The 27,077-nt window shown below is 52.7% G+C and overlaps 1 protein-coding gene across 1 annotated transcript; it reads left to right on the forward strand.

Moving 5' to 3' along the window:
- Positions 1 to 1,415: 1,415 nt before the first annotated feature.
- Positions 1,416 to 23,170, forward strand: NIPSNAP1 (nipsnap homolog 1). The gene is made up of 10 exons (XM_056116500.1): positions 1,416 to 1,573; positions 11,781 to 11,908; positions 12,065 to 12,110; positions 12,361 to 12,455; positions 15,875 to 15,945; positions 16,050 to 16,190; positions 16,654 to 16,685; positions 17,133 to 17,227; positions 19,126 to 19,209; positions 21,745 to 23,170. The coding sequence occupies exons 1-10, from the start codon at positions 1,482 to 1,484 to the stop codon at positions 21,807 to 21,809; spliced, it is 849 nt and encodes a 282-aa protein (XP_055972475.1). The 5' UTR covers positions 1,416 to 1,481; the 3' UTR covers positions 21,810 to 23,170.
- Positions 23,171 to 27,077: the final 3,907 nt, after the last annotated feature.

The following is a 27,077-nucleotide window of genomic DNA, read 5'->3' on the forward strand; positions in this document are numbered from 1 at the left end:
CCTGATTTGCCAACTGTGACCTTCAGTGCACTGTAACCAAGAGAGATAGAACAGGGGTTAAGGCACTTGCCTTGCATACTTGCAACCCCCTATTCCACTCTCAGGACTGAATGATCCCCTGAACATCCCCCCACCCCCAGCAACCTCCAAGAACAGAGCTGAGATAAGCCCTTAAGCAAAAAAGATACCACCCCAATGCTTCTTCCCCAGATATGAAATGGAGAGACAGCTCAGTGGACTGAACACATGTTTTGCATGTTGGAGACCCATGCTTGAACCCCAATAATCTGAGTTCCACCTGGAGTGACCCTGGAACCCAGAGCCAGGAGTAGCCTCTGAGTACTGCTAGATGTGGCCCAAGTGCCCCCCAACAAAAAATATGTGTGCCACCCAGGAAAGCACCAGAATCAGGAGTGCGACCCTAATATTGAGATAGAAGGAGATGAAAAAATGGAAGATCATGAAGAGAAAGCATTTCCACTGCAGCAGTCTTGTCCCTTGTTCCAAATTATTAAGTCATTGTTCCTTTGATAAGAATATTAAACGCACAGGTTTATTGACTCCCACATATGGAACATCATTGCATGCCCAGTTATGAAATCTTGGGGTTGGAGAGTACAGGGGGTTGCGTGCTTGCTTGCTCCCAGTCAACGAGAATCTATCCCAGGCACCACATATGATCCTCTGAGCACTGCCAGGAATGATCCCCTCAGAGCCAGGAGTAAGTCCTAAACACAGGGGTTGTGTGCTCCAAATCCAAAATAGAAGAAAAGAAATCTTGGTATCTGGTGGACAGAAAACTCAAAGGGCTGAGAGTGTGCTAAGCAGTCGGGAAGGGCTCGGTTAGAGCTCCGCCACTGCATAATACCCAGAGTAGTGGACGGGTCACCTTCTGAAATGGCAAGGAAACAAAACTTAAATAAAAGAAATCTTGGTATCATTGTTCAGAGTTCCCACTTAACCAAGAAGGACACAAAGGCCCAGGGTGGGCAAAAGGTGAGCTCAAGTTAGCAGTAAGTCAGTTGCTCAGCTGCAGAGGCTCGCTTAGAGTACGAGGGCGCGGAAGTTTCACTTAGCCTCTAAGGAGGATGCGCCAGGACCACATTCAACCCCTGGAAGCCGCGGCGGGCGGAGGGGGAGGGGCTCCCACGCCCCGCCCCTCAGGTTGGGGGCGGGGCTTCCCAGGGCCACCTCCGCTGAGGGTCGGGGGCGGGGCTTCCACGTCCGCCTCCGCCGCCGGGCTCGGGGCGGGGCTTCCCGCCTCCCGCCTCCGCCGCCGGGTTCGGGGGCGGGGCTTCCGCGTCCCGCCTCCGCCGCCGGGCTCGGGGCGGGGCTTCCCGCGTCCCGCCTCCGCCGCCGGGTTCGGGGGCGGGGCTTCCGCGTCCCGCCTCCGCCGCCGGGCTCGGGGCGGGGCTTCCCGCGTCCCGCCTCCGCCGCCGGGTTCGGGGGCGGGGCTTCCCTCCAACCTGCGCTGCTCCAACATGGCTCCGCGGCTGTGCAGCATCTCTGCGGCGGCGCGGCGGCTGCTGGGGTGTCCGGGGCCCCGCGCTGGGGATGCCGTGACGGCGGCGCGGTGAGAGCCCTACCGGACTGGGGGTGCGCGCGGGGTTCGCTCTGCATGGGCAGTGCCGGGGTTTCAACCTGGTGGCCGGGGTTCTGGCTTGGAATCTAGAGGTTAGAGCCGGGGTAAGATCAGAGGCCCGGGGGCGAGCGCCTGGGGGAGATGGGGAAAAGGGCCAGGGTCTTGCACCTAAGGGGGTTCTGGATCTAGGCGGAGATTAGGAGATGGGGTGAGTGGGAGGGGCAGATCCTGGGCCCAGGGGTGGGTGTGGGAGCAGAGGAAGGGCAGGAACGGGGGCTCCTCTGCAGGCCTTGGTGGTAATTGTCAGAATAGTGCCCACCGGGGCTCCTAAGACGCGTCCCTCCCATGGGAAGTTCTAGGGGTAGGAGAGTTGGATGGACTGGGGGCACAGAGGAAGGGAAGGGGGGGTCTGCAGGGGATCCCACAGGGCTGTGTCTGCACAGATCCTTTGCCCCGCCGGCCCTGAACAGTACAGGTGGGGCACAGGAGGCCCGAGGAGGGATGGGAGTGCCTGAAGGTCACTCTGCCGCTGCCCCACGTATTGGGTCGAAACCCAGGTCTCCACAGGCACCTTGTGCTCTTTGCACCACAACTGGTGGCCTTTTTGGGAGTGGAGGCCAGCTCGGCCTTGTATTCACTTGGGGTTGCCGAGGGCTGAGCTGATTCACCTCCTGCCTGTGTCTCCAGAACCCTGAACTTCCCCCATCTCTGCACTTATCATTCTGACCACTTGCGCGCTCGCCTGTCTCCCTCACTGCATTGTCACCGCATTTTTCTGTTTCACCAGCCCCTGGTTTAGGGCTCAGGACCGTGTATGTTTCAGATCACTTAGCAAAAAAGTGGGGACACTGGTTCACCCCACCTGTAGAAAGGAAGAAGGGGTACTCCCCTGCCCAGGTGTAGAGACAGGAAGCTGCAGGAGACCTTGCCACTGGAAGTTAAGAGGGATGTGCATTGGGGGCTTGTGACTCCAACCCTGGTTCCTGGTAAGAAACTTGTTATTGGGACTGGAGCAATAGTACCACTGGGGGGGCGTTTGCCTTGCACACGGCCAACCCGGGTTCAATTCCCAGCCTCCCATATGGTCCCCTGAGCACTGCCAGGAGTAATTCCTGAGTGCATAGCCAGGAGTAACCCCTGTGCATTGTCGGGTGTGACCCCAAAAAGCAAAAAAAAAAGTTGTTGTTATGGAAAGAACCTTGAGTTTGCCTTGCACCAGCAAATCTTAAATTGGTTGGCCAGCCAGCCTGCCTTTCTCTGCCTTCCTTGCTTCTTTCTTGACCACACCCAGCTGTGCTCAGGACTCACCCCCACCCCCCCCCCCCAGGCTCAGGGTTAACTCCCGGCAGTCTTGGGAAACCATATGGGGTGCCAGGGGTGAAACCTGGTCAGCCACATGCAGGATAAACACCCTACCCACTGTATTATCACTCCAGCCCCTCAACTTTTCTTACCGAGGTGATCTTATATGAGTCATTGGGTCTCTTGAAGCTTCCTGATTGATAAGATAGGATGTAGGTGATGGAGTTGTTGAGGATTAATAAGGTTAAGGTCAGGAATCTCACACTGGTCCCTGCCCAGACCTGTTTTTCCATCAGTTTCTGTGTGCTCCCCTCTGAGAGCAGGGCTAAAAGGTCTTTGGGAGACCATGGCCGCTGTTTTCTGAAGGAAGAAACATTGAAGCTGGTGATAGGACCTTGTGAAGCTGGTGATAGGATCTTGCTTTCCTAGGGCTATGGAAGTGATTGGTGACAGAACTGTTCTTGTAGTAAATATCCAGAGGCACAGATGCGCTGTGGGATGGGGGAGCGGGGGAGGGGACACTGTTGCTCCTGTACTCACACAGCCGCCCTGGATGAGGAGGCATCAGACCTCTGGGAGCCGGGGGTTTCCTTTGTTCAAGAGCATGTTGATCTCTGTGAAGGCACTTGGACCAATAACTACCAAGTCCTCCAGGGATAGCTTTGGAGCATCCTCTCACCCCACCTGGAGTACCTGAGAGCATCCCCTCCCCCAGCTCCATCCCCCATCTGTCTGTCTGGACTGGCTCAGTGGGTCGCCTGCAGCTCTCCTGGCCTCAGGCTTAGGGGCCATTGATTCATTTCCCTTGATTCAGTCATGATTCTTTATTTTTGTTTTTCCCTTGATTTTTGGGCCACACCTGGCAACTCTCAGGGTTACACTCAGGAATCACTCCTGAATGTATGTTGTACTGGGGATCGAATCCAGGTCAACCGTCGGCAAGGCAAATACCTTACCTACGATACTGTTTCTGGCCTCTTGATTCAGTCATGGAATGTCTCTGAGCTTCATTTTTCTTTCCTCTCCTCACCTCTCTCTTCCTCACGTTCTTTTCCTTTTTTTGATTTTTGGGCCACACCTGTTGGTGCTCAGGCCTTAATCATGGCTCTGCACTCAGGGAATCACTCCTAATGGTACTCAGGGGATCAAAAGCAGGGCCTGAGGATCGATCCCATGTCAGTCACATGCAAGGCAAACACCCAACCCTCTGTACTCTCCAGACCCTCTTTTTTTTTTTTTCTTGTTTTTGGGCTGTAACCTTAGGGGTTACTCCTGGCTCTGCACACAAGAATTATTTCCGGGTTGGGAGCCGTGGTACAGCGGGTAGGGCTTGTTGCCAGGGATTGAAAACTGACTTCCTACATGTATAGCATGTGCTCTAGCCCACTGAGCTATCTCTCCAGCTCATTAACCTCATTTTTCTTGAAAAAATACTGTGAAGATTGTTTCTTAGCACATAGTAAGTGCTCAGTCAACAGCTGCATCAACTCTGTGGAAAAACATTTTCGTTCTTCCAGTGTTTTTCCAAAGTTTCAGGGCCAGAGAGATAATAGTACAGCAGGTAAGGCATGTTCCTTGCATGCAACTGACCTGAGTTTAATCCCTGGCACCCCATATGGTCTCCCAAGCACTGCCAAGAGTGATTCCTGAGCACAGTTGAGTGCCACCCGCACACCACTCCTTCCCTTCTCTAAAAAAAAGACAAAAAATTCTGAAACAATAATCAGAAATGTGGCCTCTTTCTAATGCCAGCCAACTCACTAGAAGTATGTTTGAGAACATGCCTAGAGCCAAATATCCTAGCTTATGGAATTGAGCTTTCTGACATATAGGTGTAGAATATTCTGGAGCAGTTTCATCCGGGGAAGCATCAGACTATTGATCCCGATGGCAAGTGCAAATGTGTCATCTGCTGGACATGGGTCACCTGTGTCAAATATTTACAGAGAAACACATGCTGCAGGGACTGTGCTGGGGTGGGGGTGGGGGTGGGGGGAATGGAAGGACGTTCAATTACCTCCCATGTGGCTGTGGAGACAAGATACTCTCGTAGGAAAATGATGCTCTGATTTCACCCGAGGGGGAATCCATGCCTGGTGTGGAAGGGTCTGAATCAGTCGAGTGGGGCACGCAGACTCTACCTTTAGATTGGATCCACTTATGTTTCAGTTTGCTTTGTTTCTTGGGGGCCACACCTGGAGGTGCTTGGGGGACTTTGTGGTGCTGGGGATTGAACCTGGGGCTCCTGCATGCACAATGTTTACTCCAGCCTTTTTTTTTGCTTTTTGGGTCACACCTGGCAATGCACAGGGGTTACTTCTGGCTCATGCACTCAGTAATTACTCCTGGTGGTGCTAGGGGGACCACATGGGATGCTGGGAGTTGAACCCACGTCGGCCGCGTGCAAGGCAAACGCCCTACCCGCTGTGCTATTTGCTCCAGTCCCTACTCCAGCTCTTGAAGTCATTGACTCATATTCTTTTTTAAGGCACAGGCTTTCTTGTGGTGTTTTGGAGTGACACTTGGCAGTGCTCAAGGACTACTTGGCTCTGTGCTCAGGAATCACTCCTGACAATGCTGAGGGGACCATATGTGGTTCAGGGGATCAGTTTGGGGGTGACAGCATGCAAGCTAAACCTCTGTACTATTTCCCCGGCTTCTAGAGTCCATCTTTCAGTTTTTTTTTTTTAATATGGGGGGCCACACCTGGTGGTATTCAGTGCATACTCCTCATTCTGTGCTCAGCGATCACTCCTGGCAGTGTTTCGGGGACCATATGCAATGCTGGGTGTCTAACCCAGTTGAGGTGCATGCAAGGCAAGTGCCTTACCTGCTGTACTATCTCTGCAGTTCTGACAAGAGGCATTCTATATAAGGTTTAGACACCAGCATTTTTGTTTTTGGGGTGATTTATTGAGATGTCATGGCGCTGGGGGGAGTGAAGTTGGGACGCCTCTCAAGCAAAGACCCTCACAGTCCCCGGAGAGGCTTGTTACAAGCCAGATTCTGGGCCTGCCTTTAGAGTTTCTAGGTCTGGGATGGAGCTGGAACATTTCTTTCTTTTTTTCTTTCTTTCTTGACCACACCTGTCAGTGTTCAGGGCTTACAACAACTGGCTCTGCACTCAGAATCACTCCTGGGGGACTATATGGGATGCCGGGTATGGAACCCTGGTTGGCCGCCTGCAAGACAAGCGCCCTATCCACTGCACTATCTCTTCAGGCCCTGGAGCTGGAAAATTTCTAACTCATAGTTCCCAGGTGATGTCAATGCTCTGGGTATTGAGACCCGTTGGTATAGGGAGTATGTGGTGCCAGGGATTGAACTTGGGTCAGCCTCATGTAAGGCAAGGGTCCCTCCACTGTATTTCCGGCCCAAGGCCTGAAGACTCTTGAGCAGAGCAATAGCTTCACAATGTTGTATTTTATAAAAGTGGGGAGTGGGACAGATTAAAAAGAACAGGGAAAGAGTAGGAGCTGGGAGCTGGGAAATCACAAGTCAGGTAGGAACCTCAAGATGTGAGCTGAGGGGCACCTTGCACCTTGCGGCCGACCCGGGTTTGATTCCCAGCATCCCATATGGTCCCCTGAGCACCGCCGGGAGTAATTCCTGAGTGCATGAGCCAGGAGTAACCCCTGTGCATCGCTGGGTGTGACCCAAAAAGGGAAAAAAAAATGTGACCTGCACCATCTGGCCTCTTCCTGGCCTGAAGCTGAGGTGGGGTTAGAACCTGGTTTGTCCAGAACCCAAACCTTAGGCACGAGCCCTGCTACTGGTGGGGATGAAATGAGTCCCTGAGCCTCAAGGTCACACTCCAAGCCAAAGCCCAGGCTTCTAGCCTTCCTTGCCTTTCAGCTTTCTTATTCCCCAGTGCTCAGAGGCTACTCTTAGGAGATCGTACCAGGGGTTAAGGCGTCATGGATTGAACGGGGATGTTTGATTGCCTTGCACATAAATGACCCTGGCTCTGTTTGCAGACCTGATGGTGCCCTGAGCACCGGCAGGGATGGCCCCAAAACAAAACTCTAAAAACCTGGTGTCCCAGTTCTTTGCTCCATCTGCCTCGCCCTTCCCTTCCAGCTCCCTCATCTTCCTGTAGCTGTCTCAGTCCCCCCACCCTTCTTTCATTCCTATCCAAAACACATGTGCCATGTGCTCTGCACTTTTGTAAGTTTGGGACTCTAGGAGGAGAATAGGAATACGCCGAACAGACACGATCTCTGTCCTCAGGGGTGGCAAGAAGCAGGGCCCCAAGGAAGCAGAAACCTGAGCAGTGTGTTAGAGGCGGATGGGAGGAAGGAGAGCGGGTGAGGGTGGGGACAGTGGGGTTCACTAAGAAAGGGAAACTCGGGGTGGGGGGTTGGCTGTAGCGATAGAACAGCGGGTAGGGCATCTGCCTTGCACGTGGCCTACCTGGGTTCGATTCCCAGCATCCCACATGGTCCCCTGAGTACTGCTAGGAGTAATTCCTGAGTGCAAAGCCAGGAGTAACCCCTGTGCATCGCCTGGTGTGATCTAAAAGGGAAAATAAACCCCAAAAAAACAAGAAAGGGAAACTCGGGCTCATGAAAATGGGGGTCTGGAAATGCTGCCTCCAAGTTCAGACCCTCCCCTGGAGGTTTTTTTTTTTTGGGGTCACACCCAGCGATGCACAGGGGTTACTCCTGGTTCATGCACTCAGGAATTACTCCTGGCCATGCTCGGGGGACCATATGGGGTGCTGGGAATCGAACCTGGGTCAGGCCGCATACAAGGCAAACGCCCTACCTGCGGTGCTATCACTCTAGCCCGTCCCCTGGACTTTTAGGACAGGTTCTTTGTGGATTTTATTTTGGGTTGGGGTGGGAGTGGGGGCAGTACTCAGGCTATTCCCAGGTCTGTGTTCCTGGAAGTTTTGGGGGAGCATGCTGGGCCAGGGTTTTGGACCGGGGCCACCTGCGTGCAGAGCCTGTGCTCAGTCAGTGAAACTGAATCCTGCTTCTTGAATTTTACCTCGAGGAGGTATCTTGGTTGTTGTTGATTTCTGGACCCCACCTGGCGGTGCACATGAGTTAACTCCTAGGTCTGTGCCAGAGATTGAACCAGGTCAGCTGCGTGCAAGGCAAGCACCCTACCTGCTGCACTATCCCTGGCCCTATAGGGGACATCTTTAGAGAGGCAGTTCTACCTGTTCATTTTACATCTGGGGAAACTGAGATGGGGAAACATAGACACGAATGAGTAGAATAGGGGTTGGGGGTATAGGGACAGGAAGAGATGGGAACCTCTGTGAGCTCCTGGACCCCCTGCCCTTCACATTGGCCCGAGAACATTGCCCCCATCCCCACCCCCCACAAGAGTCTCTTCAGGGCTGGCCGCTTGGCTGTTTGTCTTGGTCAGTACTGATGTTAATAAATGACTCAAGGCCCAGTTCTGGAGCAAAGGTCTTGATTCACAAATAGTGGGAGGCACTAGCTCCCTGCCCCCTTCCCTCCCAGGGGAGGCAGCCCCTCTACCTTCCAGCCCAGGGTCAGGTCCCTCTGCCAGCGTGACTTTGTGGAAACCCGCTGGTCCTGCCCCATATCTGTCTGAGGCTCCCCAGTTTGGTGCCCCACTTGAGGGGCCTGGACTGGAGGAAAGAGCTCTGGGTTGATTCTTGGCTTTAGTTCTGGAGTGACCACGGACAAGCCCCTTCAACTTCTGGACCTTGGGACTCGAGCTATAGTACAGCTTATATATATATATATGTGTGTGTGTGTATATATATATATGTGTGTGTGTGTGTGTATATATATATATATACTTATAGTATATATGGGGGCTGGAGCGATAGCACAGCGGTAGGGCATTTGCCTTGCACTCAGCCAACATGGCCGACCTGAGTTCGATTCCTCGGCCCCTCTCGGAGAGCCCGGCAACTACCCAGAGTATCTCGCCTGCACGGCAGAGCCTGGCAAGCTACCTGTGATGTATTCGATATCCCAGACACAGTAACAAGTGTCACAATGGAGACGTTACTGGGCCCACTCGAGCAAATCGATGAACAAAGGGAGGACCGTGACTGTGACCAATTATAGTATATATACCGGTTGTGGTCAACCCGTGTTCAATTCCCAGCATCCCCTATGGTTCCCCGAGCACTGCCAGGAGTAATTCCTGAGCATAGCTGGGTGTGACCCAAAAAGCAAAAAAAAAAAAAAAAAGAAAGAAAGAAAACAATTTCCTGACCTTCTGTTTTCTCATCTTGAATGTGAGGACACAGGACTCGGGAAAGGTCAGAAAGCCGGAGTGCCTGCAGTGGATACAGGAACCCTGGGTTCTGTCCCCAGCACAGCATGGTCTTCCGTGTGCCAGGCCAGAAGTCGTTCCCTGAGCACTGCTGAAGGACTAACAGAATCAGCACGATGATGCGAGTGTTCAAGATCTACTGCTAGAAAAGTGGGTCAGGGATCCCTAGCCAGACCGTGTCCTTGGTGAATAGTCTAGAGCGAGATTCCCTAATTCTGGTTCAAAAATTTCACAGGCCACACTGCCCAGGGTTGAGAATTACCCTTGTTTGTTGTTTGTTTGTTTGTGGGCCAGATCCTGTGGATGCTCAGGGTCTTTTCCTGCCTCTTTGCCCAGGAGTGGCCCTTCACTGTGCTCAGGGGACCGGCTGTGGTGACAGGGTTGTAGACCAGGGTGAGGCTGAAGCGTGCAAGGCAAGCACTTCGCATCCTGTGCCCTCTCCAGCCTCAGAATTAATTTTTTCCTTTATGTTTTTTGCCCTCCCCTGAAGGCGCTCAGGAGCCGCTCCTGTCTCTGTGCGTACAGTGACCCCTGGCATTGCTCAGGGACCATTGGGGGTGCTGGGGATTGAACCAGGGTGGATGGGATGCAAGGCAAGCACCTTAACCTTGTACTGTTTCACCTACCTCTGTATCACGGCTTTAAGATGCTTTTTTCTTTTTTTCTTTTTTTTTTTAATATATATATATTTGGACCAGACCTGTCAGTACACTCAGGGATGACTTCTGGTGAGGCTGGGGTCACTATCTGGGATGCTGGGGGTTGAGCCTGGGTTGGCCATTGCAAGGCTAATGCCCTCCCTGCTGTACTATCACTCCGGCCCCTAAGATGCATTTTAAAGTTTTGACTTCTTACTTTGGGCCACACCCAGCAGTGTTTTATGGCAATGCCTGGCTTGGTGCCTGGGAGTCACTCCCAGCAGTACTCAGGGGACCGGGCAGTGCTGGGGATCAAACCCGGACCTCTTGCATGCCAAGTATGTGTTTCAGCCCTTTACGCCATCTTTCTGGCTCAGTATATATCTCTGCATTTTTCTCTTTTTTGGAGAAGGGGTATACCTCACAGTGCTCAGGCTTACTCCCTCTTCAGCCGTGTCGAAAGCAAGCAATGCCCTCCCCCCAAGTACTTCTGTTCTGGCCGCATTTTCCCATTTTATCAGTCCCCGTGTCTACTTCATATTTTGGAAGAAAGTAATATTACTTAGATACAACACATTTATTTTCATCACCGAAAAGGCTTGAAAAGGGAAAGGACTTGCTGTTACTCAGGATCCACCCTGCTGCGGGGACGTGGGCTGGCCAGGATGGCCCCCTGATGAAGAACCAGCAGGACACTTTTCAGCCTTGCTGCCAGCTGCCCCAAGATTTGTGAAATCAGGTTTGCTGCAGCTGTGGCCGCAGACTGGAAGCTAGCTCTGTTCCTGCTGGGCCTTGAGGGCTGGACCTGGTGGTTTGTCCCTGTGCTCTGAACAAAGCACACACCCAAGGTTCATTCATTCATCATTCATTCATTCTTTTCTACAGTGCCCCTGAAGGGCTGCACTGGGCAGGTATTTGTCAGTTACTGTTGAATGACTGTATCTTACCTTGCCCTGCTTTGTACCCAGTCTCCCTGTCTTTATCTGCCAAATCTGCCCTGGCCTCCTAGAGTCAGACCAGAATCACCTCCTCATAGAGTTTGCTCGCTTTGCCAGAGCACAGCTGTTTTTTTTTTTGGGGGGGGGAGGGTTCATACCCGGCAGTGCACAGAGGTTACTCCTGGCTCATGCACTCAGGAATTACTCCTGGCGGTCCTCGGGGGACCATATGGGGTACTGGAAATTGAGTCCGGGTTGGCCGTGTGCAAGGCAAACGCTGTGCTATTGCTCCAGCCCCACAGCTGGTTTCTTCCACCAGACTGTGATCTCTACAAGGACAGATCCTTTGTGGAGGGTGGTGAGCACGGGGGCAGGCAGTAGACAGGCATTGTGAAGCGAGCACTGAGGTTCTGGCTCCTGAACAGAGTCAGAGAACCTGCATTCAGTGCCCAGAGAGCTAGTGCCACAGCTTAGCCACTGACAGTGCATACCGTCTTTCATCCTGCGTTCAGTCCCCGTCACTGCAAAGGCCTCCTGAGCGTAGTCAGGAGTAAGCCCTGAGTACCATTGGACATGGCCCTTCCCCCAACCCACCGCCAAAGAACCTGTGTTCAAAAAGGAGCTTGGTGTTCTGAGGCAGTGCCGAAGATCGAATCTGAGGCTCCCATGGGCAATGCGTGTTCTCCTGCCCTTTGAGGCATCTTCCCAGCTCAAGCAATGGGCTTGAGGCGGATGCTCAGGCAGGGAGTTGCAGTTTGCTGGCCTAAGCAGAGGACCCGTTGGAAGGGAATGAAGGCAGGGAGGCTGGTGAGGTGGACGTGGGGCTGGCAGCCCTCCTGACTCCTTGTGGCCCTGTGAAGTCTCAGGCAGCAAAGGCACAGCCAGGGACCACGTCTGCAGCACCGACTTCCAGTCCGTTTCATTTTCTGGATTCCATGGTCCCGTTCCCAGAAATGTGGGTCGCTCACCTGGGGGAGCAGGCCTTCCGGGTCCTCGGAGGACCCAGCACTGCCCCAGCCCTGGCCCATCCCCCTGAACGCCTCTGTCCCACAGCTTCTATTCCAAGGACAATGAAGGCAGCTGGTTCCGCTCCCTCTTTGTGCACAAGGTGGATCCCCGGAAGGATGCCCACTCCACGCTGCTGTCCAAGAAGGAGACTAGCAACCTCTACAAGATTCAGTGTGAGTGACTGCCCGCGCTGGGCCTCTGCGGGAAAGGGAAGGGTGTTGGGATATCGTAGCTTCCCTGGGCACTGTGGCCCTATGAGTCTCCCTGCCCCAGCTCCCCACAGACACCCCCACTCCACTTCATCTCTCTGCCTCTTCCCTATCTTACAGTTCACAACGTGAAGCCCGAGTGTCTGGATGCCTACAACAATCTCACGTGAGCATGCAGTTCCATCCGCCCGACTCAGCTCCCGCCCGGGGGAGGCACCAACCCAGTCCCCTTCCCCTGGCAGTAATCCAGGGGCTGGAGACAGCAGAGCCGGCACCCCTCAGGAGACCTGTCTAGACTCTGCCTCTGAGAAAGGGAGAGACCAGGGTCCTCGGGGGGTCCATGTCGGAAACCCCTTCTCTGCACAGGCCTGGTGGCTGGTGTAAGCCAACGCTCTCTCTCTCTGCCCCTTCCCCAGGGAGGCAGTGCTGCCCAAGCTCCACCTGGACGAGGACTACCCCTGCTCGCTCGTGGGCAACTGGAATACGTGGTACGGGGAGCAGGACCAGGCAGGTGAGGTGCTCCAGCACCCCTCCCCCACACACACCTCTGAGGGACATGCCCTGCTTGTCTCCTCCGTGGGCCCTGCCCTGCTGCCAGCCTCATCTCACCCCGGCCTCCTTGTTTCGTGCTGGATTCCAGGCTGGGGGGGGGATCCATGCTGTTTTCTCTGTCTGATGCTTTTTTTTTTTTTCCGGTGGAAGTGCGGGGTTGGACTGTACCCCAGCAGTGCTCAGGGCTTATTCCTGGCTCTGTGCTCAGGAGTGAGCCCTGGTAGTGTTGTGGGGACTGTATGCAGTATTAGGGATTTGAACCAGGGTTGGCCACATTCTAGGCAAGTGCCTAACCCGCTGTACTCTTTCTTCAGCCCTGCCTAAAGCATTCATTCACCCTCGCTCACTCGCCCATTCCTCTTTCACTTTGCTGGATCATCTCCCCCTGCCCCCCAAGGTCCTTTCATTTTCCCTCCACCCCAGCTGGGCCTGGTACTTCCCTTGACTCCCCAGCCCTAGGACTTATCTTTTCCTAGACCTGAGTGTCTACCCTTTCCTGGACTTCCCTGTCTCCCCAGGCACTTGGTGAGTTCTGAGGTGGCCTTCTGCCTTTCTCTGCCACCCTGCGCCAGAGAAAAAAGCAAAAATCCATTAACATTGTTGATTCAGACTGAGTATTGCAGGGAGTGTTCCTCTAGTACTGCTAGAATTTCTTTCTTGTTTTGTTTTTTGGGCCATGCTGGGCAATTCTCAGGACTTAACTCCTGACTCTACACTCAGGAATCACTCCTAGCGGTGCTTAGGGGACCTCATGGGATGCTGGGGATCAAACACGGGTTGGACCAGAGCAAGGCAAACGCCCTACCTGGTGTATTGCTCCATTCCCTAGAATTCCTCTCTTGATCACTGCCAGAAACAGCGAAATCACTGCTCCTAACTAGCCTATTTCTTCAACAGCCTTAGCATGTCTTTAAATTGGGGGGAGCGGGGGGGGGGGGGGGGAATCAGTGATCTGCAACTAGATTCCCTTGATCATTTTTATTTTTTATTTTATTTATTTATTTTTGCTTTTTGGGTCACACCCGGCGATGCACAGGGGTTATTCCTGGCTCATGCACTCAGGAATTACTCCTGGTGGTGCTCAGGGGACCATATAGGATGCTGGGAATTGAACCCGGGTTGGCTGCATGCAAGGCCAACACCCTACCCACTGTGCTATCGCTCCAGCCCCCCCTTCATCATTTTTAGAGAGTGATACATCAATGAGAAAAGCCTTCAGCTTTACCCTCTAATATTTCCCTTGTTTTACTACTGTATATTTTTGGGGATACGCCCAGTGTTGCTCAGGGACCATGCAGTACCAGGGATTGAACCCAGGGTTCCTATATACTTAGGATGCTCCCGGATGCACTCTGGCCACACAACTGTTTCTTTCCTGATGTAATGAATAGTTTTCACCAGTGGTAGGTTAGTATTGTCCTCGGGCTGTCACAGGAGAATTGTATAAACTGGGTGACTTAAGACAAGAGAAATGGGGTGATAGAGGTGGCTCAAAGGGCTGGGCTTGAGTATTTTGCATGCCAGAGGCCCAAGTTCAGTCCTGTACATTGTATTTCCCTCCCATTCCCCAGCATCTCAGGCTGTGGTCCTGAAACCCAAAAAGCAACATATTCTGGGGCTGGAGCGATAGCACAGCAGGTAGGGCATTTGCCTTGCATGCAGCCAACCCAGTTTCGATTCCCAGCATCCCATATGGTTCCCTGAGCACCGCCAGGAGTAACTCCTGAGTGCAGAGCCAGGAGTAACACCTGTGCATCACCAGATGTGACCCAAAAGGCAAAAAAACAAAAAGCAACATATTCTTTGAAGCTGTAGAGCCAGAAGTTGTTTTATGAGGTTGGTTTGATGCTGTATCTTGGTGTTTGGGGGTTGCTCCCATTGGTGCTTGGGGGATCAGGTGCCGGGACTTGAACCCACAACCATGTGAGGCAAGTGCCCTTCCCCTGGAGCTACATCCCAGTGCCCTGGAGCTGGAAGTGTGAAATCAGCATGTTGGCTGGGCTGTGATCTGTGCAAAGGCTAGAGGGGTGAATCTATTCTTGCCTTTCCCCGCTTCTGGTGGTAAATGAACTCTCCGATGGCCCCTCACCCCCGAGTACATGTGGCAGTGAGTCATCCATACTGTTCTATTCCGAGGTTTCTTTTTTTTTCCTGGGCCACAGCGGTGGTGCTCAGGAGCTCTTCCTGGCACATTGCTCAGGGGTGGCTGCTGGTGGTGCTCAGTGAGAGATGTGTTGAGGTCGACCCTGGCTGCCTCCACACAAGCCATGAACACGCTCCCTTGGGGCTGTCTCCCTGACCCTTGGTTTCTTTTTCAATTCGCTGTGTTGGAATGCTCCATTCATCTTTTCAGAACTACCTTCCTCATTGGCCTAGCCTGTCCTCACAGCCTGCTGAGCCTTTTCTGATGTTGTTTTACCAGGGATGTTGGCCCAGGACCCTGGGATGTCCCCGGTGGTGCTGGAGGCTACCAGTGCCACACCTGGTGGTGCTGCAAGATAGGGATGCAGTGCCAGGGAGCAAACCTAGTGCCTTGCAGATGCAAAGCTCTTACCACTTGAACCACATCCCCAGCCCCTTGGTGATCAGTTTATTGGGTTCTACTGCTTCTCAGGGGCTGGAGTGATAGCACAGCGGTAGGGCATTTGCCTTGCTTGCAGCTGGCCTGGCCGAGCCAGGTTCGATTCCTCCGCCCCTCTCGGAGAGCCTGGCAAGCTACCCGTGATGAATTCGATATGCCAAACACAGTAATAACAAGTCTCATAATGGAGACGTTACTGGGCCCGCTCAAACAAATCGATAAACAACGAGAGGACAGTGCTACAGTGCTGCTTCTCAGGAAAATCTGATCCTGCTTTTGTGACTTAAAGAAAGGTGGTAGGGACCATTCCCATTTTTCAGATGAGAAAGAACATTGATGCTGGGGGTGGGGAGTGGGGGGAAGGGCAGTATCAAAGGCTCTTGGAAGAGCTGGGCTGATCCTTGGCCTTTGGGCTTTGGGCTGACAGTTACCTGGACCCAGCATTGCCCCTCATTGAGCCAAGGAGACCTCAGAGACGCCTAGTGCAGCAGGGACCCATAGTGACGACACCTCTTACACACAAGGCAGTGTTGGAATAACTGGGCAGAGTCCTGGCGCTGCCCAGATGTGTACCTCTTTCTTTATTTTTGTTCTGGGGCCACTGGTGATGCTCAGGGGTTCCTTCTGGCTCTGTGCCCAGGAGTCACTCTTGGCAGTGCTTGGGGTCCCATATGGGATGCCAGAGATTGAACCTGGGTCAGCTGTGTGCAAGGCCAATGCCCTCCGTGCTGTAGCGTCGCTTCGGTCCCTGATGTGTGCCTCTTGTCCTCTTGTGGTCCCCTCCCTCGCCCCGACAGTGCACCTGTGGCGCTTCTCAGGCGGTTACCCAGCCCTCATGGACTGCATGAACAAGCTCAAAAACAACAAGGTAAATCCCTCCTGCTCGGCCAGCCTCTCTGGGTATGAGCTGTGGCCCAGTACTCCCAGTGGGGGGCCCTGCCAGTGACTGTCTCCTGACCACCGTGCCCACAGGAGTACCTAGAGTTCCGGAAGGAGCGGAGCCGGATGCTGCTGTCCAGGAGAAACCAGATGCTCCTCGAGTTCAGCTTCTGGAACGAGCCCCAGCCCAGAGCAGGCCCCAACATCTATGAGCTGCGGACATACAAGCTGAAGGTGCCTCCCTCCCATCTGCCCCACTACAGGTTCCCCTGAGGTCGGCGGCTCAGTACCCCAGCACCCACATCCCTAAACCAGGGCTTCTGACCTCTCCTTGTAGACTCAGGACTGACATGTGGGCCCGAGAGATAGTACAGGATTAAAGCATTTTGCGTGCCACTAACCTCTGTTCAATGACCTTGATTTGATCCCTGGCACTGCATACGGTCCTCCGGTACTGCCGAGTATGACCCAACCCTTCCACCCGAAAATAGCCAAAAGCAGAACTGAAGTGTGCATGCACCGTGCCCGTGGGCACATGCAGGTTTGGGTGGGAAACACCCTCCAGCCCCCAAGGAGGTCCAGCAGCTCCCAGAGCTGGGGAGATACCTGGTGGTTCCCCCACCTCTGCTACTCCACTGTGGCGCTGAGAATCGTGAGTTTGGGGCTCATTTTTCTCCTTCCTCTTATTCTCTTTCAGCCAGGAACCATGATCGAATGGGGGAACAACTGGTGAGTGACAGGACCAAGGTTTTGGGGTTCCCCTTTTGCAGGGCCCTTTTGTTTGGGAGGGAGCGAGCATCCTTTGCCCCCATTCCTCCAGGCAAGGGCTCCAGGCCGGAAGGGAGGATTTTCTAGTGCGGAGTTCTGCATTGTAACTGGCCTACACCCACTTTTCCAGAAAAAGAATCACTATGCCCTCTGGAAATTTACCGTCTTTAAGGGAACAAATTCTGATCCCCATTGCACCAGAGGCTACTCACGCTTTTTATGATTTTTTTCTCGCGCCCACTAGGGGGCGATATCACTTAGTTTTGGGAAACCGCCTATTGGGCTCCTGTGCCCGGGCCTTCATCCATCCCTGTCCCTCTCAGAGAGCTGAGTGCACTACCCTCGAGGGATCAGCTAGGGGACACCTTCCTACCTGGCCACTGTCTCACATACATCTGCCATCCCCAGGGCTCGGGCCATCAAGTACCGGCAGGAGAACCAGGAGGCGGTGGGCGGCTTCTTCTCACAAATAGGAGAGCTCTACGTGGTACACCATCTCTGGGGTAGGCGCCCACCACTACCCGCGGCCCCCCCCCCCACCCCCCGTGGTCCCCTCTCCACTCACTCTGCATTTATAGTGAGATAACATTAGTGGCCTTGGGGAGTTTGTGTTCTAACAAAGAAATAGTTCTTCAGAAGTAAACTAACAAGCAAGGTGATTTCAAGTTATTATAAATAATAGACATGGAGAGAGGAAGAAGAACAAGGGAATCTACATCGGTCTTGGTAAACAAGAAAGGCAACTTGGAGGAAATCAAATGTCAGCCCAGTTAAAGAATGAAAGGGGTCAGTTGAACTGGCTGTTCTAAATTCAAGAGGCCCATGTTTGATCCCTGAGACTGTTGGGAACGACCTGTGAGCACTGATTGAGAGTAATCCCCAAGCTTTGCTGGGTATTGCACCCCCTCTACACACACACACACACACACACACACACACACACACGAAAAAAGATGAAGCTAGTTGTGAGTTTCTAAGGAAGTGTCTTACAAGTCAAGGGAGTAGCATGTTCAAAGGCCCTGGGGTTGGGAAAGGCCTTTGAGATTTCGAGGAATGCAAAGGAGATCACTGTGGACAGTGGGGTAGAGCAGGAAGAGATGAAATAGGAGGGGGGTGTTGGCCAGATCAAGCTGGGCCTTGGAGACCATGGGGAGGAGATGGAACTTATCTAACAAGCCATGGGGTGGGGTGGGGGACAGCAGCTTTATTTTCCTCTGGGCCACGCCCAGCAGTGCCTGGGGACAACTCCCCTCTCAGTGTTCAAGGGTTTGCTTCCAGTGGTGCTCTGGGGATTGAACCCAGGCTTCCCGTGTGCAAAGCAAGCACTTCAGCCCTTGGAGCTACCTCTGCGGCCCTGCTACCACTCTGTTTTGTTTGGTTTTGGGCTATTCCCTGTGATGCTCAGGGTGGAGCGATAACACAGCGGGTAGGGCATTTACCTTGTACACGGCTCACCCAGGTTCGATTCCTCCACCCCTCTTGGAGAGCCTGGTAAGCTACCAAGAGTATCCCGCCTGCATGGCAGAGGTTGGCAAGCTCCCTGTGGTGTATTTGATAGGCCAAAAACAGTAACAACAAGTCTCAGAGTGGAGAGGTTACTGGTGCCCGCTTGAGCAAATTGATGAGCCACGGGAGGACAGTGTTACAGTACTCAGGGCTTACGCCTGGCTCTACACTCAAGGTTCACTCCTGGCAGTGCTCAGGGTTCCCTGGAATAGAACCCGGGTCAGCCACGTGCAAGACAAATGCCCTACCTGCTGTACTATCCTGCTGCCACATTTTAAGCAGCCCGGCTTGCCCTGACGTGTATTCTAATCGGCTGCCTGGACGCCATGTGCTTTGCCACGAGGGCCTTGCAGGGGGGCCGGAGAGGAAAGTTTCAGGCGAGGCTTGCACTAGTTCCTGTGGGAGAGGGTGGGGACCCAGTCTCAGGTTTGGCAGGGAGGATGCTGAGAAGTGCACAGATTCATTTGTGTGGAGGCAGATCCCACAGGACACGGATGAATTGTATGTTGGGGGAGCCAGAAGAGAACCCCAGAACCCCCACGCCCTTGGCTGAGCTGCCGAGGGTCCCTAACTCTGACTTGAGGATGAGCGGGTTGGAAGCCCAGGAGTCTGGAGTGTTACATTTGACAATGCAGGTGGATGTGGCAAGTAGATACCGGCTGTTTAAGTTCTCTTAGGAGTCCGGAGCCTGAGGGATATTTCTGGGCTGGAAATACACACGTGGGTGTCATCAGTAAATGAATCGATTGGATGAGATCCTGAGCAGTGTTGGTCGGAGGCTCCCGGGTCTGTGGCAGAAGAGGCACAGGACAGCATGTGGGATGGTGGGAGGAGGGCCCCGTGTGGGTTCTGAGCATCCTGGGCTCCTGGGCACCAAGCCTGTCATCTCCCACAGCCTATAAAGACCTGCAGTCTCGGGAGGAGACTCGGAACGCTGCCTGGAGGAAGAGGGGCTGGGACCAAAACGTCTACTATACAGGTGAGCATCCGGGGTGGCGGGGGGCTTGGGGCCCCAGAGATGGACTCCCCGGCCAGGAGAGACAGTCTCACTTGATTGGCTCCGGTGGTGGGAGACTCAGAGAGTGGGCAGGTTTCTGTCTTGGTGACACATCCCTGGTGGCACTGCCCTGGGCTCCCACACCTTAGACTGGCATGTAAGTCTGGTAGAGCCAGGAGTTCCCAGCCCACCAGGAGTGATCCCCAAATGCAGAGCCATGAGTTCCTGAGCACTGCCAGGTGTGACCAAAACCAAACTGAGCAAACAAGACAACACTCAGACCAATGAGTAGGGGGCTAGGTGGGGACCCGGCTGTGGTGGAGGGAACGTCTTGCCTGGTTCCATCTCCAGTGGTGCTTACAGTGGGGTGCTGGGGATTGAGCTGCATGCAAGGCAAGTGCTTTCTGTGCTGTTTTGTTTCAGGTGTGTGTGTGTGTGTGTGTGTGTGTGTGTGTGTGTGTGTGTGTTTTGGAACTTAGTGTTGTCTTAGTCAGTATTTGTGAAACTACTTTTGGAGTAATTCCTCTTGGAGGGGCTGGAGCGATAGCACAGCGGGTAGGGCATTTGCCTTGCACACGTCCGACCTGGGTTCGATTCCTCCGCCCTTCTTGGAGAGCCCGGCAAGCTACCCGTGGCGTATTCGATATACCAAAAACAGTAACAACAAATCTCACAATGGAGACTTACTGGTGCCCACTGAGCAGATTGATGAACAATGGGAAGACAATGCTACAGTGCTGCAGTACTACTTTTGGAGGCCACAGCAGGTGGTACTCAGGGACTCTGTGCTCAGGGATCACTCTCAGTGGTACTCACAGGACCATATGCAATGCCAGGGATGTAACAGGGGTTGGCTGCATGCAAGGCAGATGCCTTACCTTCTGTGCTATCTCTCTAGCCTATGGAAAAAAATTTAAAAACAAAACAAAACTTGGGGGCAGACCAATAATGCTACAGTGGGTAAGACGCCTTTCTTGGATGTGGCTGACCTGGGTTATATCCCCGGCTTCCCACATGGTCCCCTGAGCACTGCCAGGAGTTATTTCTGAAAACAGTACCAGGAGTCACCACTAAGCATTGCCAGGTATGACCCAAAAACAAAAGCAAAAAAAAAAACAAAAAAAAATTTTTTTTTTCATCACACTTTGCTGTGCTCAGGGCTTACTCCTGGCTCTGAGCTCAGGGATCACTTCTCACAGGGCCCCAGGGACCATATGCCATGCCAAAGATTGTTTTGGGTCTTTTTGGGAGGTTTTGGGTCACATCCGGTGATACTCAAGGGTTACTCTTGGGATTACCCCGTGGTGCTTGGAGGTCTATATGGAATGCCGGGATCAAACCCATGTTGGCCACGTGTCAGGCAAATGCCCTCCCTGCCGTTCTATTGTGCCAGTCCCCAGCCATGCCAAGGAATAAATCCATGTCAGATGTGTACAAGGGAAGCTTCCTACCACTGTACTATTACTCTGACCCCCAATTGGTTTTTGTTTTTTGGGCCATACCTAGTGTTGCTCAGGTGTCACTCCTGGCAGTGCTTGGATATTGGGATGCTGGGGATTGAACCCAAGTCAGCTGCATGCAAGGCGAGCATCTTACCTGCTGTACTGTCTCTCTGACCGCCCCCCCCCTTTTTTTTCCTTTAAGGAAGGTAGTTTTTAACTGAAGCTTTCTTAGAAAGATGTGAGGGGAGAGAAAGTTCTTGTTCAGTAGAGAACACAGCTTTCTCCCGAGTGGAAAAAGCACGGAAAGGTACAAGCAACTAACATGTGTTCAAGGACTTGGAGAGATAGTTCAGCTGGTAAGATGCTTGCCATGCTCATGGCCAACTGGGGTTCTATCTCTGACACCCTCTCTGGTCCCCAGAGCACCACCAGGAGTGATTTCTGAGTTTAGAGCCAGGAGAAACCCCTGACCATTGCCAGGTGTGCCCCCCCCAACAAATAAACAAAAAGACACATGTTCAAGTATCCCTGTACTAAAAGCAGGTTTTAATTTCTCTGAATTGAAAACTAAGCCACCAAATTTTTTTTATTAAAAATTTTTTTTGCTTTTTTGATTTTTGTACCATACGTGGCTATGTTCAGGGATTGCTCCTGGCTCTGTGCTCAGTGATCACTCCTGGCAGGGAGTCCACAGTGCTGGAATCGAACCCGGATCCAGTGCACTATCTCTCCAGTCCTTGAAAAACATTTATTTACTTATTTATTTATTTTTGGGGGTCGCACCAGCGATGCTCAGGGGTTACTCCTGGCGGTGCTTAGGGGACCATATGGGATGCTGGGAATCGAACCCGGGTCAGCCACATGCAAGGCAAACGCCCTACCCGCTGTGCTATTGCTCCAGCCCCCAAAAACATTTAAAGTTCACCTAAATTCCCGCTTTTCCCACAATTTGGGAGACCTAACCTTCTCCCTGGGCCCTCCCAGCAGAGAAGTGGGGTCTTTCCTGACTGGGCATTCCCGACTCCCTCTCCCTTCAAAGGCAGCCCCTGGATGACCTCTGCTTCTCTCTCCTCAGTCCCCTTGGTGCGACACATGGAGTCTCGGATCATGATCCCCTTGAAGATATCTCCTCTTCAGTGACGCAGCTGCTGCCGCCACCGCCCCCTCTCCCCAGGGCAGCCACGCGCGGAGGAGCTGTGGGGCCTTCCATCTCCCGGATCTGGGAGGACTCTGGGAGCAGGGGCATCCTCTCATAGTGCTCAGCTTAGAGAAGGGGGAGCTAAAGATGTTCCGGGTTCTGAGGACTTCATAGACCCTTTCCACCCACCCCTACTTTCCCCCTCCCCCCATCCCTGGGCTAAAAGCAGGTTTTAATTTCTCTGAATGAAGAACAGCAACCTTTCCTGTCTTCTCTTTCTCCTAAGATTCGTCATCCCCAAGCCACCAGTCCCTAATTTTCATGACAGAATCCTCTATTTTGTGACCATGGCACAAAGTGTAGTGAAGCATGACTGGTGGTTAGAAGTGGGTGGGAGGGTTGGATGGCAGACCAAGCCAGGCTCTCAGGAATTCCCTGGTTTCCACGGGGCTGTTAACCCATTTTCTGAACAGTCCCTTTGACTGGAGAAAAGTCTCGAACTGGCTGAAAAATAAAGGAAGTTAGCACTCAAGTTAGCACTGTTAGCTAGAGGGCTCCAAGCTATCCCCAAGAGGATGGAAGCTGGGAAGGATGTGGGGGGTAGGAAACAGACTGGCATAGGAACCCAGAAGGTAGAATTGGAATTGAGAGCCTGGATTTAAGATGCAGCAATTAGAATATGGTACTGTGCCCAAGGATGTACAGAATGGTACAGCACTGTGTGTGTGGGTTCCTGGGTTCTATCCCTGGCACTGCCAAAAAAATAAATAAATAATTGGGAAACTAGTGATGAGAGGTCACTTGGTGGAGGGTTCCTAATAAAAGACATGGATGGGGCCAGAGTGATAGTACACTTGTCCAGCACATGGTCAACCCTGGTTTGATTCCCTGCGTCATTTCTGATCCCAGGGGCCCTGACAGGATTGATCCCTGGGCACAGAGCAAGATATAAGCCCAGAGCTACACTAGGTGTCCCCCTCCCCCCAAAAAAATCAACAAAAAAACAAAAGCAAAAAGACATGGAGAGAAGCTCATCTGTTCCATCAGTATAATAAGTTGAGAACTTGGATGGAAAGTTCCAGCATTTCTGTGTTGGGAGAGTCTCCTGTCCTCCAGGCACAGCTATAGGCCCAGCCCTAGTTTTCCATCACCCCACATTCTTTTCTCCCTCTCACAGTCTATAATCCCAACTCTCATTCCTTACGGTCCCCAACTGTATGGTGCAGGGTCAGTGATTTTGGAGGGAGGGGGCTCCTCATTGACCCTGTCACCTCATAAACCCCTGGGTCACTTGATTCTGCCACCCTTTTTGGAAAACTTGTTCTGAAGTCGCTGATGGAACCAATTAAATATTTACTATAAACTATGGTGTCTTTTCTTCATGGTAAGGAAATGTGACAGGTGCCAGAGGTAGCTAGGAGCAGAGCAGACCGGTTTCCATCAGGCCAGGTGAGCCCCACGAAGGTTCATGTGTGTCTTGAGCTTGTAAAGGCTACCCTAATAACCAGCTCAAGACGGTAACACACTTAGTTCCGTATAGACTTAAATCAGTGCTTCCGAGTCCTCTTATACCTTTTACCTCTTTTACATTTCATATGCAGAAAATACTTGAAACTGTCTAATTGCAGCTGCTGCATTAGACCTGTGACTGTCCAGGGGGAAACTGGCTGTGCTCCTGCCGGGAGGCGTTGGAGGGGGGACACACACACACACGTACATATGCACGTACGTGTAAATTGGCTTTAATGCCTTTCCAGACTGCTGCCATTACTAGTGTGGAGCGTTAGAATAAATGATAGTGGTTAGCAACCCAGGGGACCAAGGCAAAAATATAGGAATCCAGAGGCAGAACATTGCCATGTTCTTGTATTATCTTGGGCATAAATTCATGCAAATACGTGGCAGAGTGTCCACTAGTTGCTTGGCAACGTTAGGTGCTGGGGAAAGTGACTAGGCCTTTGCAGTCTGGATCTTGGCCTTTTACAGGAGGTAGCTGGCCCTACCACCTCCCAGAGGCTGCCTCTGCACCAATGCGGCCAAGCGCTGGGATAGGGGGAGCGGAGGGGCGGGGCGAGAGGCGGCGCTTCGCTTCCGGCCTCCCACCTCACTTCCGGCCGGCTGCTCCGCTTTTCCGCTTCTCTATGGTGCGCGGGCGCTCGGCCGCCGGAAGTGGCTCGCTGGCGGCGGCAGGTTCGGAGATCCTGCCTGAGGTGAGGTGGGCGCCGGGACCGCGGGGCCGGCGTGGAGACGGGAGAAGGGGGCGGGGGTTTCCGGGACGGGGACCTGGGTTCGAGCCGTCGCCGTCACCGCCGCCGCCGCCCTTGCCCCGGTGGCCGTCCCCGGCGGCAGCTCGACGGCTCGGTTTCCTCCTCAGGAAAGTGTCTCTGGGGCCACGTCCGCCGTGGTCAGGGGCTGCTCGTGGCCCTGCGCTCGGGCATCGCTCCCGGCGGGCTCGGGGCACCCCGTGGGGGGCGGGGACCCCCGGCCGCGCGGGCCTTCGTCGCTCGGCTCTCGTCTGGCGAAGGGCGGGGCTGGTCGTCTGGTCCCCGGGCAGCGTCTGTCGGAGTGACCCGGAGATGCTGTCGCGGCTGCCGCGCCGTCGGCGCAGGCGGGGCTTTGCCAGATCAGGAGCCTGGCGACCACTCTACCTCCCGTGTTGACTCGAGGTTTTGAATGTGCTCTTTCGGTGTACTTTTGGGGAGAGTTAGGTACTCCTGGGGGTACTCCGGGGAACCCTGCGGGGGAATCGAACCCTGCGTTAGCCCCGTGCAAGGCAACGTGTAGGAAGCCAGAGGCTGGACCCTGCCATGTTCTTGTATTATCTTGGGCATAAATTCGTGCAAACACGTGGCCGAGCGTCCACTAGTTGCTGGGCAGCGTTAGGCGCTGGGGAAAGCGAATAGGCCTGTACAGGCTGGCTCTTGGTCTTTTGCGGGAAGTAGCTCGCTTTAGCTTTTTTTTTTTTTTTTTTTTTTTTTTTTGCTTTTTGGGTCACACCGGCCATGGGGTTCCTCCTGGCTCTGCACTCAGGAATCACCCCTGGCGGTGCTCAGGGGACCCTATGGGATGCTGGGAATCGAACCTGGGTTGACCGCATGCAAGGCAAACGCCCTACCTGCTGTGCTATTACTCCAGCCCTTGTTCTAGCTCTTTATCTGCCCCACAGTCTCCCCAGACCCCCTGTTTTGATTTGCTTTAATACAGAACTTCAAGGCTTTATCAAAAATGGGACATGTTCTGGGACCCGCGCGGTGCAGTGGACAGGGCCCGTGCCTTGGGCTCTGCTGACCTGAGTTTCCTCCCTGGCACCTCATGGTTCCCCCAGCACTGCCAGGAGTGATCCCTGAGTGCAGAGCCAGGAGTAGGTAGTCCCTGAGCATTGCCTGGTGTGGCCCCCAAAACAAGAAATAAGACTTTTTTTTAAAAAAGGGAAATTTTCACATGTATTGTTGGTTAATGATTAGATGCTGCCATTTCTATGCTAGACACTGATGGTGAAAGACCTTTTACATGACAAAAATAGAACACTAGTCGTAGTTCTGGTTCAGTTTTATTCGCTCAGATTCTAGAACAGAGCCCGCTGTTAATCACGGAACATTGATGTTTACAGATATTTAAAGACAAACTCCAGAGAACTAGATGGCGGCTTTGACATCAGCAGGTGTCTGAACAACTGGAAAGAGATGAACTTTTTCTTTTTCACTAAAGATGCCCCCACATGTCTTCGGAGAGGCCCCCTTCCAGATCTTGCTTCTCTCCTTACCTAGGGCACTAACCTCTATGATAATGGCTCCAGTCATCTCTGCAGTAGGGACTGTTATTTTTATTTTGTCACTGAGGAGACTGACCCAGAGAAAAGGGAGGTGACTTGTTCCTTAAAATAGTGGAAATGCCCACTTTGGCTTTCCCTACTCTATCTTGCTATACTGTTAGCTCCCTACATAGGTTGGTAATCAGTTGGGTGAAGGGGAACAGTCTGGTTCACTTTGGGATTGTGTAAACAGCTGAATGACGGGGCAGAGGGATGATGTTTTGAGATCCCCCTGAGCTCCATGAGATGAAGATTCTGGTTTTTTTTTTGTTGTTGTTGTTATTTTAAAAACTTTATTTAGAGGCTGGGGAGATAGCACAGCAGGTAGGTAGGGCATTTGCCTTGCACGCAGCCGATCCAGGTTCGATTCCATATGGTCCCCCAAGCACCTCCAGGAGTAATTCCTGAGTGCAAAACCAGGAGTAACCCCTGTGCATCGTCAGGTATGACCCAAAAAGCAAAAACAAAAACCAAAGAACTTTATTGTTTTGTTTTGTGTTTTTGGGCCATACTCAGCAGTGCTCAGGGGCTACTCCTAGCTCTGCACTTCAGGAATCACTCCTGGCAGTGCTTGGAGGACCTTATAGGATGCTGGGAATAGAACCTGGGTTGGCCACATGCTTAGGAAACGCCCTACCCATTGTACTGTTGCTCAGTGTCCAAATTTACTATTTTTTTTTGTGTGTGTGTAGGAGTATTGCTATTTATTCAGCCATTGATTAGGCTGATTGAATTGGGCATGAATTCCACCTTACTTTTTTCTTTCTTTTTTTATAAGTTTATTTATTGAATCACCGTGAGAGCAGTTACAAAGCTTTCGGGTTTAAGTCTTGGTCATACAGTGAAACACCTGTCCCTTCACCAGTGCCCATTTTCTACCACCAAAAACCCCACTATACCCCTCCATCCCACACCCTCCCCCTATCTGTGGGGCAGATGATTTCCATATTACTCTCTCTGTACTTTGATTACATTCAATATTTTGACACCAGATCCACTATTATTATTTGGGATTTTACCGCAACACTCAGATCTGCCAAAAAGGCAACAGTAGACAATTTGTTTTGTATTGCTGGTTATTTATAACATGTGATGTCGCATGGCTGCAATAGTGGCTGCGCGATTTTGGAATTCCGAAATGTTAACAATTAAATCTGGAGAGATTTCTGCCAAAACCTGCTGGGTTCCGAGATTTGTTCCTGAGTCTCTTGGATCATGGCCATTAAGCAGCTTGATCAGGAGCCAGAGAGACTGTTCATGGGCGGCGACTCGGGGTCTTGTTGGAGTGGGGAGGAAAGGGCCGGCTGCACCCCCGTCCCGTGAGGCCCCATGTGTCTTGTCACTGCTGGCCCAAACCTGACTGTCCCATAGCCTCTGGAGGATGGCGGCCACCGAGCTGCCAGGGGGAACAGGCCAAGGCATGAAATCTATTCCCACCTGGGGTGGCCAGGTGCCGGTA

This window comes from Sorex fumeus, unplaced genomic scaffold (genome assembly GCF_029834395.1).
Source record: "Sorex fumeus unplaced genomic scaffold, SorFum_2.1 ptg000032l, whole genome shotgun sequence".
In the NCBI taxonomy this organism is placed as follows: Eukaryota; Metazoa; Chordata; class Mammalia; order Eulipotyphla; family Soricidae; genus Sorex; species Sorex fumeus.

What these genes read in the sequence shown, in the direction of transcription:
- NIPSNAP1 (XM_056116500.1), top strand. Translation starts at nt 1,482, where the DNA reads ATGGCTCCGCGGCTGTGCAGCATCTCTGCGGCGGCGCGGCGGCTGCTG. An exon ending in CGGGGAGCAGGACCAGGCAG is followed by an intron (nt 12,456 to 15,874) that starts GTGAGGTGCTCC and finishes TCGCCCCGACAG; the next exon opens with TGCACCTGTGGCGCTTCTCA. An exon ending in CGTGGTACACCATCTCTGGG is followed by an intron (nt 17,228 to 19,125) that starts GTAGGCGCCCAC and finishes CATCTCCCACAG; the next exon opens with CCTATAAAGACCTGCAGTCT.